The 13692-nt window shown below is 41.0% G+C and overlaps 1 protein-coding gene across 1 annotated transcript in view; it reads left to right on the plus strand.

The window, feature by feature from the left end:
• Positions 1 to 559: 559 nt before the first annotated feature.
• The window catches only part of ARHGAP28 (Rho GTPase activating protein 28), a 72960-nt gene continuing 59827 nt past the window's right edge, over positions 560 to 13692 (plus strand). Inside the window, exon 1 of the mRNA XM_050892143.1 lies at positions 560 to 656. Coding sequence (XP_050748100.1) covers positions 604 to 656 — 53 coding nt within the window. The 5' untranslated portion in view covers positions 560 to 603. The remainder of the gene's footprint in view (positions 657 to 13692) is intronic.

Here is a 13692-nt window from a genome sequence, read left to right on the forward strand (position 1 = left end):
ACAGAGCAGAGCCCACTTGGTTTCTGAATCTCTCGTGTAAGCAGCTTAAATGTCACTCCCTGCTTTGCCAAACCACATTTTGTGTTTGAGTAGCACTCTCCACTCGTCCTGCTGCTTAACTGGCAAATAATTTCACTTAGTCGAGCCTATTTCAGGAGCAGGAGGAGTATTAAGAAATTGGCTCTTAAAAGGAAACAAAAAGAAAGCAAACAAGAAGCTTTCCTGGCGGTCGCTTGGTGCCATGCAGGATTATCTCAGGTTTCTAGTTTCCAAGGAACGTAGTAACTTCCCCGTGGGTTGTTTTGTGGGCGGTGTTTTTGAATATATGCTAATTCAGCTTTCATGACAGGGAGAGGAGCCGTGTCTCAGTTAACACAGCTCTCCTGACAGCAAACGGTGGCAAGAGGCTGCTACGGAGCCATGCGCTCACGCTCGCGCTCGTGACAGGACGGCTCGCCCTCCTGTCGGGGCCCGTCAGCACCCCCCGGTCGCCTTTGTCACCAGCAGCAGGGCCGACATGTGCCTATGAGCATGGAGATGAAGGACTCGGGCAGCGTGGTCCTGACAGCCTATCATCCCCACAGCCCGGCCAGGATCCCGGGCATGGAGCAGAGCTTTGTGCAGGACATCCCCCCCGGCCATTCGCCCACCAGCAGGTAAAGCCTGAGGGGTGGGGACCGGTGCCATGCCCTGACATTTTGTTGGTGTCCGTCGTGGGATTTGCTGCCTGTGTGTCAGCCCGAGAGCACTTCCCAGTTGCTCAGCCACTTCACGAGCACTTTGCTCTCGCACATTTCTTGCCTCCGCCGGGGAAGTGATTCAGCCCAGTGCTGCTGGTCAGGATTGGGAGGGGGAAACATGAGTGCTTATTTTAAATCTTGTAAGTCAACAGATCAGGCCAGTTTCCTGCCCAAGATACTCAACAAGACAATCCCCAGGAAAAAAAGCACGTGAATCAGGCTTCTGCTCAGGTCGTTTAGGACTGTATTACGGAAAGTGAGAAGACTGGAGTGACTGAGTCTGGCGCTCAGAAAGTTGATTCTGGCTTTGGTTTAGAGGATTATTTAATTCCTTCCCCATTCACCCACCAGGTCAGGACCAGCCCTTGCCTTTTTCTGAAATTGCAGTTGCTGCTTTGCACACCCACATACACACAATGGGAGATTGCATCGTTAAAGACTTAGTCTAAATAAGAAAATTCCTTTGGGTTGCAGGAAACTAAGCATTGTCTTAATTAATGCAGTCGTGTGTATGTTTACTTCCCTGCTCTGTAAGAATGCATGTATTTGCACAGTTCAAAAAAAGCAGTTTGGGCAATTTTATTGTTTTAGAAAATCTGACCTTTCTCCTAAATGTACGTGTCTGGGTTTTGCAATTTTCTCCAAAAGAAGTGGTATGAAAGTTCATACTGTAAAAAGTTGAAGAAAGTAGGAAATGTTATACTGTGGCTTGACTGAAAAAATGAGAACTAAAGTCTGAGGAAACAGTAGATGCCATTATCCCCAGGAATTAAGTCTGTGTCTTCTTTTAATAAAAATAATGATATCTACTTCATATTGTTTATTTATAGCCCGATAGCTATTTTGTTTTCAATGTCATTATTTAGGTTAGCTGCATCTTCCTGTTCTTTGTGTATTTCCCTGGCTGTCTCATAAAGATAACTCCTTTGTTCTGTTAAACTGTTGTTTGAGAGCAGTACCAAAATACACAATTTCATGTTAAGAAAAGAAACACAGTCTGGGCTTTTAGACGCAGTAAGAATGGCATTTGCTACTCAAAACACAGAGCAGTGGTTTGGCATTGGGTTACTGGGGAGCATGTCATTTCTTCCCCAAGGAAGAATGCTAAACTCAATTTCCCTTTGAGTCTGTGAGCAACGGAAATGTGGTGTTTTGCTATTTTTCTTGTAGGTGTGCTAATTGTTTTAAAATGCTCTTGAAAGTTAAGCTCAGGGTATATGAGGGTTTAAATCACATACGTATCACCTAAGAAAAGCAGAAGTGTAAATTGCAGTTCCTGAAAGAAAAAAAGAAAAGAGGATCCTGGCATTTTGATGAAGAAATATTTTGGAAGCTCCTGCCATGAGGCAAAGCCATGTGTCTCTCTATATGTCTGTGTGTCCGTAAGATTTTGGTGCTGTCTCGCCTTTCTTGTCCTCAACTTCCTGCAGCTGTCTAATAGCAATAGCCAAATTCTGCCATATGGGCAGTCAGTGACCGTCTGAGTTTCCAAAGCCTGTTCAAGAGAGGGATTTTATTAACCCAGCATGCAGTCCTCTGGAATGCAGAATCCATGAAGGCAAATGCACTGAGCGTTTTAGCAAATGGTAAAATAGGCTCTGGCTTAATCCCTACTTCATCTTCTAAGAACTCTTTCCTGGACTGCATTTTCTGTATAGTTTCCTCTGCCGCCATCCTAATGCAAGAAGCTTTACTATAGACTCTGTCTGGTGTTCCTTGATCCCTAGGGCAGCCACCCGCACTACGGCATGCTAACTCCTTGACTCTCCACGAGAACGATTCGAAAAAGCATGCAACGAACAGAGGTGTTGTCTATTTTTTGTTTGATAACAAAAGCAGTTGGGACCCAGAGTCTGACTTTCCTCTGAGTTCGGTTGGGTTTAGTTAGGTGTAGTTCTAATGAAGTCCATACTTCAGATATATATCTGTAAGAACAGAATCAATCTTGGATATTAGCCCTCAATTTGATAAACTCCTGACCAGTTCTCTCTTAGCTTAGGAATCAAGATCTTTCTTCTTCTTTCCTCTCCCCTTAACTTTTCTCTTGCTTTGGAGTGATGCTCCCTTTATATCAGAACAGCTCCACTCACCAGAGCCAGGCTTGGCTGTGTCTCCCAGCTATGTTTTCTCTTGCAAACACTTTCACTTTGGGAACTTTCTAAGCAGAAGTTTCTCACAGAAAGGGGAAGCTAATGCAGCCTCAGTCGGCATTAAACTGCTCTGCTTCCCACTATTTAAAAAGATGCTGATAAAAAAGAAGGAAAGATTTAAGTAGCCATCCTGAACCTCAAAACAAATGTGATCTTAAACACTCTTGTCAATCCAAGTACACAGCTGAGAAGCCCATGGACACCAAAGTTTACACTAATAAAGTAACTTAGATGCATCAGACCACTTGGATTCACATCAATCTACGACTCTTGAAGGGCCAATCAGGCAGGCATCTTGTGCGCATGTCTACAACATACACCGGCAGCATTAGCATCAGCAGGAAGTATAGCAGCCACAAGTATTTTCATTCATAAGCTCAGTGGGAGGAGAGTGTATATACCCCATTATATGTTAGGGGATATTAGCTGGTGGGCTGTAAGGGGGACAGGGGAAGATGTGCTTTAGCTGCTTTGAATGGAAGACGCATCAGTGTGCAAGGAAGGATGGTAAATTCATAGGTGTAATGAAGGGGAGAGCAGGACGAAAGTTTGACCACATAGTGATGCCGTCACCAACCTACAAAGGAGAATTCTAGCTTCCAAATTCACTGTTCAATCATATCAATAAAAAGGTTAAGAGGGACCAAAAATTCCAGCCATTCTCCAGAACAAGAGAGCATCAAGGAGACTAAAGATAGCTATACTTAAATATCTCCTCCTCAGCTATCTATATAATTCATTTCTATCTTTCTCTTTTTGTTCCATCTTGCAGACTTACTTACTTTGCCAGTTCCACACATAGGGTGAGCCCTGAAAACTGCACTGTTGAGTTTGCTAGAGTTCCAGGAGAATTCTCCAACGAAATCTTCCTTTAATTCCGTTAATGCAACTAGCAAGTTCATTTTCCATTTTTCTCATGGGGCATTCAGGTCCCTTCACTTCGCTTGTCATCTGCTTTGCATGACTGCAATTGTTGATAGCAGTTATATTATTCATATCTTTTTTTACTTACTGCTTTTGAGAACAAGGTGTTGGAGAGATCTCTGTTTTCTTTGCTTGGCAGTTAGACTAACTCTATGGCATATGGGTATAGTGGGGAAGGTTCCTGTGCTTGTGGCATCCCCCTCACTTTTTTTTAAATCCCATTTATTAGAACTCAGATGTCGCAAGTACCAGTACCAAACACCCCAGAATATCACACTATCCCTTTCAATACAGACACTGTTTCAGTGCAAAGGTGAAAGTGCTGATTTATGTTAAGTAATGGTCAATTTTTCCATCCTCACTTCAGAGAATGAAGGACTTTGTAGTTGTGCACAAATACTGCTCCTGGATTACATAAAGGAAAAGTGGGACCATGGCCATACGTCTTCCTCACATCTCCTTTTTATCCTGCTAGGAGAAGCTAGGAAGAGTTATTCCTGTGCTCAGAGGAAACAGGCATGACCTCTATGCCAAATGACCAGTGAGCTCTCTAAGGTAATTATGCAATTAGGGGAGTACAAAGCATTCCTAAGTGAGTCATGCTCAAGCTTTCCTAGACTCAAGTATAAGAGTTAGTGAGTTCCTCAGCCTGTTTATTACTAGCATATCTACCAGCAAAGAACTCACCCTGCACTGCAAATCACAGATACTTCCACTGCAATGACTGGCTTATGCTTACATGTGCATGAGATAAGAATCAGAGGAAAGAAAAAGCACATTCACAGGCTTTGTTCCTGCAGAATGGGTTTAAAGCAGCTTTTAAAGGGCACATCAAGCTGTTTATACATGGAATAAACATCTTTATAGTCAATACTCCTGCAAAGAGCAGCATATATACTACCAAACCTAGGACCATGCTACTTAGGTAAAGGACAAAGTGGATTTCATCACTACTGAACAATGCAGCCAAGACCTCTTCTTAGCTTCTCTCCTAGCCAAGGGCAAGTCTGGCACTTCCAGTTGTTTCAGGGAAATGCCTTTTCAATCTCTTCATGTTCAGTATGTCTCCCTCCTCCTACTGTCAGGGGGTGACTTTCAGGCAGGCATCACTAAACTATAGAGTCAAAAAAGAACAGGAAAAATTTCTGAAGTTTCTATGTTGCCTTGAATTACCTTCTGGTAGCTTCCAGGATGCCTGCTCTCCAGATCTAAGACTTGCAGATTTGAGGCTAACAGTAAAGTTATTACACGGGACAAGCATAGCGCCAGATCCTTTTGCAATATTCTTCCCCTCTTGCGAGCCCCAAGATGCTACAGAGATATGTCATGGCAAGATAAAGTGTCCTGAAATAATGACTGAAATCAAACTGGAAGAGGAGCCCTTATGCACCAAAATGTGGCTTGTTTTTATCCCAACAGAAGCAGATTTTATCACACTGAAGTAAGGTCTGTATGCCCTGAGGCTGGGTGATCTGGGTTTAATTTCTGTCTGCACTGATTGAGCAGCTCCCCTGCTCAGTTGTATACAAGTGATGTCAAGAACGTCTTCTAAGTGATGCAGGATAAACAACCTTAACTATTTTGGATGTTTATCTCACTCTACCATAAACTTCCCCAGAAGACAAAAATAAAAAGCTGGCTCCTTTTCCACAGTAGATCTTGAAATGACTTGGGCCTCTTGCAGTAACTTGGACTCAAAACCTATGAAATTAAAATTTTAAAACGCACTAAGAGTGGTAAGAGAGAACCCCACAAAACAGCAGTCTAGGAAAAGACTGTATTGGCACAGGTTGGGCACAAAATTCATTTCGTGGAAAAAACTTTTTATAATTTCTAGCAGTTTTCTAAAGTATGATTTTTAAAACATATTTTTTATAGATGCTAAGAATGATAATTCTTAATAAAACATTTACCGGGAGGATGCGTATAAATAAGTCAGACAATAGTAGACACGCTTTTCCTGTAGGTTTTAGAAATACCTACAGAATGTCCTCTGGGAGCCTCACTGAGGAATGTAGTATTTATAGCCAGTTCCTCATGTTATGGTTGAAACTAGAGTTGGCTTCTCTGGTTTCTTTTTAGTTTGGTGCTCCTGCTGCTCTCCCTGGTACCTCCATATGTAGAGCTGATGGAAAACATCTGGCACCATCCCTTTGATCATTTCGTTTGGTTGAGCATTTAGCCAGCTGCCCCATTCATTTTTAACTAAGTCACTTATCTCTGATTACACAAGGGCTGGAGCTGCCGGCAAAAAAAAAAGTAGGACCTGAGAGCCCTGTGTGCCCTACACAGACACCTTCAGATTGTATCTGGCAGGCTGACAGCACTGGCATAACAATCCACCAGGATTCAAGAACCATGAAGTGTTATTTTTGTACAGGAGATCAAAATAATTCGGTGTAAATGTGTGGAAAATGTGCAGTGGTGGGAACTGCAAGACACAACTATGGAATACTAGTAAAAGCCCTAGCTAGAACAGTATCTGAAAAGCATCTGGCTAGCACTGTACAAATATAGAATCACATCCTGAAATAGTGCGGAGTATCCATAGCAAACAGTCAAGTTAACATCCTGGACTTTGGTTAACCACAGTACTAGCAGCTACTTGGCCCACTGCAGTGCTTTCCTCCAGCTGGCCAGGCAGCACAGCAAAGTAAGGCTAGCAGGCAGCACGTCCGCCATCAGGGTGGGACCATGCTCTGTGCAGCCTTCAGGTACCACCGTGGTGGGTGTATTAAAAGAGCACAGGAAGGAAACTGGGAGAAGAGTGTCCAGAGTCACGTCTCAAGCTGGTGACTGAAGCCAGGCATCCTATCTAGCATTTTGGCCCCTTTGCCTGCCTCCTTCTTTCTCTTCTGGTAGGAACAGTCCCCATCGCAGTCTTCCAAGTCCTGTTGTACGTGCCAGGGACTCAGAAGAGGGAGACAAAAAGAGATTGCAAGGGGGTGGGAGGAATTGAGGAGCAAAGGAGGACAGGAGAAGGACCACCTTCACAGGTATATGACCTGATTCTCCTCCTTTTGTGCAAATAAAAGGAGTTGGGGTTAGAAAAGAAATGTCTCCCAAAGAATGTTGTGTGGTGGGGCCATTTACAACTGACCCCCAAGTCGCACCAGACACATGTGGCAATGGGTTTTGGAATGGCATTTAAGCGGTGATTTTGAAGTCAAAAGCTGGAATGGTTTAAAAGACAGGTTTTTTGAAAAAGACCCCCTATTACCCTGAAGGACTATTTTCGCAGAGGTCAGCAGAAGTGCTTGAGTTGGCATCCCTTGTAATTAATGCAAGAGAAAGACTGATGCTCTGTGACGGATCCCTCGTCTCTGTAATTCTTTTCCCCTGCCTGTATCTATTAACTTTCCAGACACTGCCAGAGTCTCTGAGGAGAGTGGAACAAACACTGGAGCAGGGAGCCTAGCATCAGCTTGTTCGTTTGAAGACGGTTATGTTTTCTTATTTAGGATGCTATGTCTAATACTCAGTTACTGTAAGCCTGCGGGATTTTCAGATGTGCAAAATCATCCAGTTCAGGATGGACCTATGCTGGATGTTTAGACAGAAGAAGGCTGAACAAAGGAGAGAGATAAATCTCTGCTACTAAGTGTTGCCATTATTGAATTTCCACCTGACGACTATACAAGCCTTCTATAACATCTCTTTGTGCAGAAGTTGCTCTAAGCATATAAAGAGCAAAATAATGACCATAAGTCTTTTTGTGGAGGGTAGAAGAGCCCTACCAGGGCAGAGAGACAGAGGGGAGTATCTACTGAAAACCTATATAGGATGTAGAAGTCCAGCTGGGTTGACATCATTTACCAGCTGAAAGACGAGTAAAGCATGAGGCAAGCTGGGGAATTGTGTTTTAAACATCTGTGGGTGAAACCTCAGGACGTTAGACATGAGGTCATTCTCACATTTTGCTTGCAGAGATGGAAGAAGCTCTAGAGCTGTAAGTCCTCATATTTTACTAAAGCTAATCAGAAAAATACTTGCTTCCCAATGGACAGATTTGGGCAGGGAATAACAAGTGTATACAAGGCCTGAATTTGACTCGGTGAGTAGTATGTTCCTTGCTAACTATGCCCCTGCAGATATCAGAAAGTCTGCAGTTACTCAGACTCTGGGTTACTCTATGCAAACTCTAGGTATGGTGATGCCTCCTTCACAACAGTTTCTCTTTCTCTGGCTAATAAAACCTCAGAACAAAATATCATCCAAGCTTATTTTCTGGCCCAGTGATGATCATACCTAGTGGTCAAGAGGGAATCTAAAAGTGAGAATGTCAGATACTTTTTAAGGTTAACATTACTATGAGAACAAGAACTGGATAGTTGTAGCATTCAATCTAACATGAAATGCTCTGTCCTTTTCATATTCTAGTCAATAATAAATCCTGCAGTGGAACATCAAGTGGGATATGAGCCTTGTTTATACATATGGACTGAGTTAATGGATACTTAGATGTAGTAATGGTTTTACCTCTGAATTCAGTGGAAATGGGATCAAGCCATCAGAATTCAGATCTTTTTGTCAATAACTTTGCTTACAGGGCATGATCTGATTATGCCATCTCTTGTCTCAGCTCAGGCTGACTTCCTATTTAACAGGATTCTTGCAGAATAAGACATCAGTATGAAGTCTTAGGTAATTAAAACATAATAGTGACTAGGCCTGTCTTCCTTTTGCAATACTTCCCTCCGTTATTCAAATATTTTGAAAACTTGAGTTCTAAATATTTGTCTGGATGTATCAGAGATGAATCTTTGCTGTAGTTACAGGTGGAACATGGAGGAGGGGAGCCTAGGGCATTCTCTGAAGATGTTTTGCAGGCTTGGCTGTCCTTGGCCATTTCTGGGCCAGATGGTGCCCATATCATGCATGTGCAAGGAAGTGAAAGGAAACAGCAAGCTTATCCTGATGAACAGAGACAAGGGAAGCCTTTGTACTCAGGCTGCAGCAGGATTTCACATTGAAAGTGCTCACTTTTGGAGCGAGGGTGGGCAGAAGGAAGAAAGGACAGCTGGCCAAGCACAGCAGAGGGGTCTTTTAAATATGTGGGAGTCTTTAGTGTCCTGCTGAAACAATTATGTCCGCCTTGTGTAAGGTCCTTCTTACATCTTTCACTCAGAGGATGCATTTCCCCATAATCCCCAGTGATCTGCTGCAATCCTTTGATTCTGCCTTGCTTGCTTGCTTTCTTCCCTCCTTCTCTCTTTCAATTAGCAAAAGCAATTAAACCATGAGAATTCAAGGATAACATTACTGGAAATGTGAGGGTTTTGCAAGTATTCATTTATTCTTATTTACATGTGTGTGTGTACAATATGTCCAAGTCCATAGATGGAGCATGAAGCTTAAGGCTACCCATGTGTCACTGGCAATTCACAGAGTATATGGCAAACATTAGAATTACTTATACCACAAGTCAAATATTAACTGGAATCTTCTTCAAGCGTATTTCTTCAAGCCATCTGTTGCCTCTGACAAAGAGTGGCAATTAAAAATAAACAAACAAAGAACCTACTATGTCAATTTTTGAAAAGCCTTCTTCAACATACAGGACTTCCATGTTCTGTATTTAGGAAGCACACCACAGATTTTTGGGAGGGACGTTGACTCTGCAGCTGTTTTGTGTGGTCAAGATGCATTTCATCCTTAATGGACTCCATCTCTTATGGCTTTTTTTAACTACTGAATTTTTTTAATAGGATTTAGCTAACTCAGGCCTGAAGTTAACTGTGCCACACTCAACAATGCAGTAAGACCATGCAAACCAAACCAGCTTGCCTCAGTCTACACTGAACACAAGTAAATCTGCAGTTAATTATGTTATGTGCCATGCAACAATGAGTCACTGTAGTTTTAAATGAGTTTCACTCATTTTCTCTTTCCAGATTCAAACATGGGGTATGATATTCATGTGGGTAATGAAGATGTCTATAATTAACACTGTTAGTACTATCAAGAGTTCTAAAAGATACAGCAAATTGTAATTTTCAGAGTTAACCTTCTCCGACTTACATGGAGACTTACTGAAGCAAGAAGGAGGTGTATTGCTTTTTTATTTAATTCACAGTCCTTTTTTTTGCTCTCAGACACAAGACACTGAAATTTATGTACTATCGGTATTTCAGGCCCAGTTGTGATGCCTGTATTCTGACACCTACTGAAAATATGTATTACAGGCAAAAAGGAACCAAATAAAGCAATGAAAAAAATTTTTAAAAGTTCAGTCTGACACCTTAAGGTTTAACAGCAAGGTAATAAATCTATGGCTTTAGTGAATTTCATGATTACCACGTAACGATTACAACACAGGAATTCAGAATACTTTTTTATGGGGTGGCTGCAAACAAAACCAACCTCCCTTTGCCTGTGTCCAGGAGCTGTACAGTGATGTTAGCACAGCATTTTGCCCAAGCCAATAAGCAGGCGCAGTGCCACACTACGGCAGCTATCGGGCTTCTGGCCCCGGGGAGCCTGTCCCCAGCCCGTTGACATGGCTGTAGGTGGAAACTTGAAGGCTGGAATTCAAAGTGTTTAGACTAATGCTTCAGAACCGATAAGAAAGAAAAAGGGCATGTTTTCTTCTGAACAGGCCACTCTGCTGATTAATAGGTTAGGCTGGGTATTTTCAGGTCTAGGTGCATAAGGTAAATAGGTTATACTGCATTTTTCTCAAAGATTTTGCAGGCTGGAGGGAAAGCTTTATCCAACTTACTTGAACCATAAAAGAATATCTCATTCATTTCTGCAAATCAGATTCCTACCAGAGCAAAGCACATGAAAAAGGACCAGTGCTTGTGATATTCAATTAGAAAAGCTTATCAACAATACTATGAAGGTATTCATCACCTGAATCCCTGCAGACTCCAGCAGAAGAGTCAAGGGTACAGCAGAGACCAAGAACTAGTCCTGATGAATAAATTTAAAGAAGATTTTAAATTTTTATTAGGTTAGATTTTTTTCCCCTAATTTAGCTAATCCATGTGAAGAGTAGAGTTCTGATTTCCCAGAGAATAGAGCCTCAAATAATATCTTTTATTTCTTAAACAATAGATAGGCCAGTCAGCATCTGAATATCCATTAGAATCTCTTTTCTAATTAAATCTCATCAGCTGGATCAGGAATATGATGATGTTTTAGAGGCTGAATTGAGCCACATTCAAACACTGTAAGTAAGGTTCATAACCTTTATTCTTGAGCTGTCACTTCAGCCTTTGGTTTCTGAACCATTCCATGGCATTGATTCAGGGCTTCAGTTATGCTGAAAAAGACATTGACCACTGCATAAGTGGGTGGAAAAACATCATTCAGCAGTTAGCTGGGTATATCTGCTGAAAGTATGTCTGTAATTCTGTGAAGGAGATGGTATTACTAAGAACAGATTGGTTTCTGAGACTGCCTTGAACCCAGCCAGCTGTAGTTAAACCCTCAAAGGCTGACAAAGTGCATTCCTGATTATATCAGTGGAGTGGATGGCTAGATTAAGTTACCTCCTTTGAGACTATTGGTGATGAGTTTCCATCACTGGGATAGATTTTATATTTCTTCCAAACCAAAGGGGACCTCAGGCTGTGCAACAGTAGAAATGAACCAGACACTGAAATGATATGCATCTGTGGGGCTACACTAAAGCCCGCAGATAGCCACATCCCATGAATTCACTGGACATAGCAGTAGCAATAACATTTGATAGGCAATCTTTCAAGACTTCGAATAAATTTAAACTTAGTATTGGATTCATCTTTGAAATTAAGTAAAGCAGTTTTGCATCAGGTACCAGAAACAGCCAGGAAAATAATAGATAGTAGGAAGAGTTTTTCTGATATCTTTATAGAAAATGTGTATTTATGGCCTTGGCCATCTTCACAGAGTCTTAAAACACTCACTGTCATCAATATACTTAGGCAACTGGTATAGCTGAAGATAATAAGCTCAGTATTTATTTTTCTGTGCTTTTCTGTGATTTATATTTAGTTAAAAACTTAACTTAATACCACTTTTCCATCATTTGTGACAACCTATAAAATGAGTAATGCCCTATAATGTGGTTACAGCAGACCGAATTTAGCATCTTCTGAAGATCACTTGAAAGTGACGAGTAGGTCTCAGGGATAAACAATGAACAACACATACTTACGTTTGGTGAGAGGAGTGACATATTCTTACAGAAGGGGAGAAAACTTCTTAATCTTCAATGTCAATTTTACATTTGATGAAAAGGATTTGCTCACTTTGCAAAACTGCTGCTGTGCGTTTTATGTTTGGGAGACGTAAGGAAAAATCCTGTTTCCTTAAGCTAACATTTCTGCCACCATTGGTCTTTCTCACATTTAAACCATGCTACCTAAAGCCAGAGAGACGATAGAGTGCTCTGTACATGCCACCTGGAAAATCCTGTTTAGAATTACACAGTGTGATGGGCCGATCAGATAAGTCATGTCTGTAGAGGGGACATGTTTGTTTTAACTGTTGAACTGTGGAGGTTATAGAGTTGAATCTTTGGATTACAAATATAATTGACATCTCACAACATTTAAGGTCAGATCCAAAACTCCTCTTGGGAGGAGTAGGCTTTGGGCTTGTCTCTAAAGATCTAGATGTTTCTGCAACCAACTCTATAGCTTTGATATACGTTGCAGTGCTTTTTTTTGGTCATTTATGCTGTTCACTGCATTTTATTTAAAAACTCTTAAATTCTGCACAGGGGTGAATCAGTTATTGAATTTCTCTGTAATTACATTTCTATTGAATCCACTTCGTGCATTTATTGGACTTTGATAAAAAACAATAAACTTAGCCAAAAGCTACTGAACTACACAGGAAAGATAATTGAGTGGGGCAATTCTGTAATGGTCACTCATGATGGAAAAACTTAGCAAGTTCAATGGGATATTTTTCCTATTAAATTCATCATAGTCACTTTTTTGGATTGCCCTCAGAGAAATACACTTACAAATGGAAATATTATCACAAGTTAGCACCGGACCCCAAAATCCAAACAAAACAATGAAGCAACACAGACTTTCCTTCCTATTCTGATTGCATCACTGGAACCACTGCCTAATAGAGGGATTTTGTTTGAAAAAACTTCCTTCTGTGTTTTTTACAGTGCTGTGTGTCTGCATTCCTGTTCATTTGTATGCTTGATTAGCTGAAATCAAATACAATGGTGCAGATCTCCAAGCAGCTATAAAAACTCAAAGTGAGCAATACTGACAGCAAAAAAAATTCTACGTTGCAATCTTCATGGGAATTGCTGTGCAGAAAGCAAAAAAGCTGATGCAAAATCATGTATGTGTTTTTCCTTCGTGTTATTTTGTCATTATGTAACTGCTCAGAAGTTTGCTCTTTAGCAGACTTGAAATAGCCGTATGGACAGGTAACAAAGGATGTACTGTTTGTGTCTCTGCCTCATGCACAGCTATCCTCTGGCCGGCAGCTGGAAAGAAGTGGCTAGATTTTAAGAAATTCTGTAAGTATCAAGCTGTGGGATTTTTTCCTCTACTCACGATATTCTCTATGCTTTTGATACTACTTTTGACTTTTGATGAATCGTTCTTTTGTGGTTTTGCAATAAGTCCTATAGATTTTGAGAATGGGAAAAGTATTTTGGTCTTTGCAGCTGATGTTGTGCCTTCTAGGGATGAATCATTGAATTGATTTTGATCATATACATCAATTTAAATGAATATAAATACAATTTTTAGGTGCCTAAGACAAGAAGATTGGTGGAGATTTATGTCATCCTATCTGTCTTTTCAGAATGTGTAGCTTATATAAAGATAAAATAAAATAATACAACAACCAATCAGAAACCTAACCAAGGCATCTTCCAATCATTAAAAGAATCTAAAGGAACTTGAGAGAAAACT

This window comes from Gymnogyps californianus, chromosome 2 (genome assembly GCF_018139145.2).
Source record: "Gymnogyps californianus isolate 813 chromosome 2, ASM1813914v2, whole genome shotgun sequence".
Lineage (NCBI taxonomy): Eukaryota > Metazoa > Chordata > Aves > Accipitriformes > Cathartidae > Gymnogyps > Gymnogyps californianus.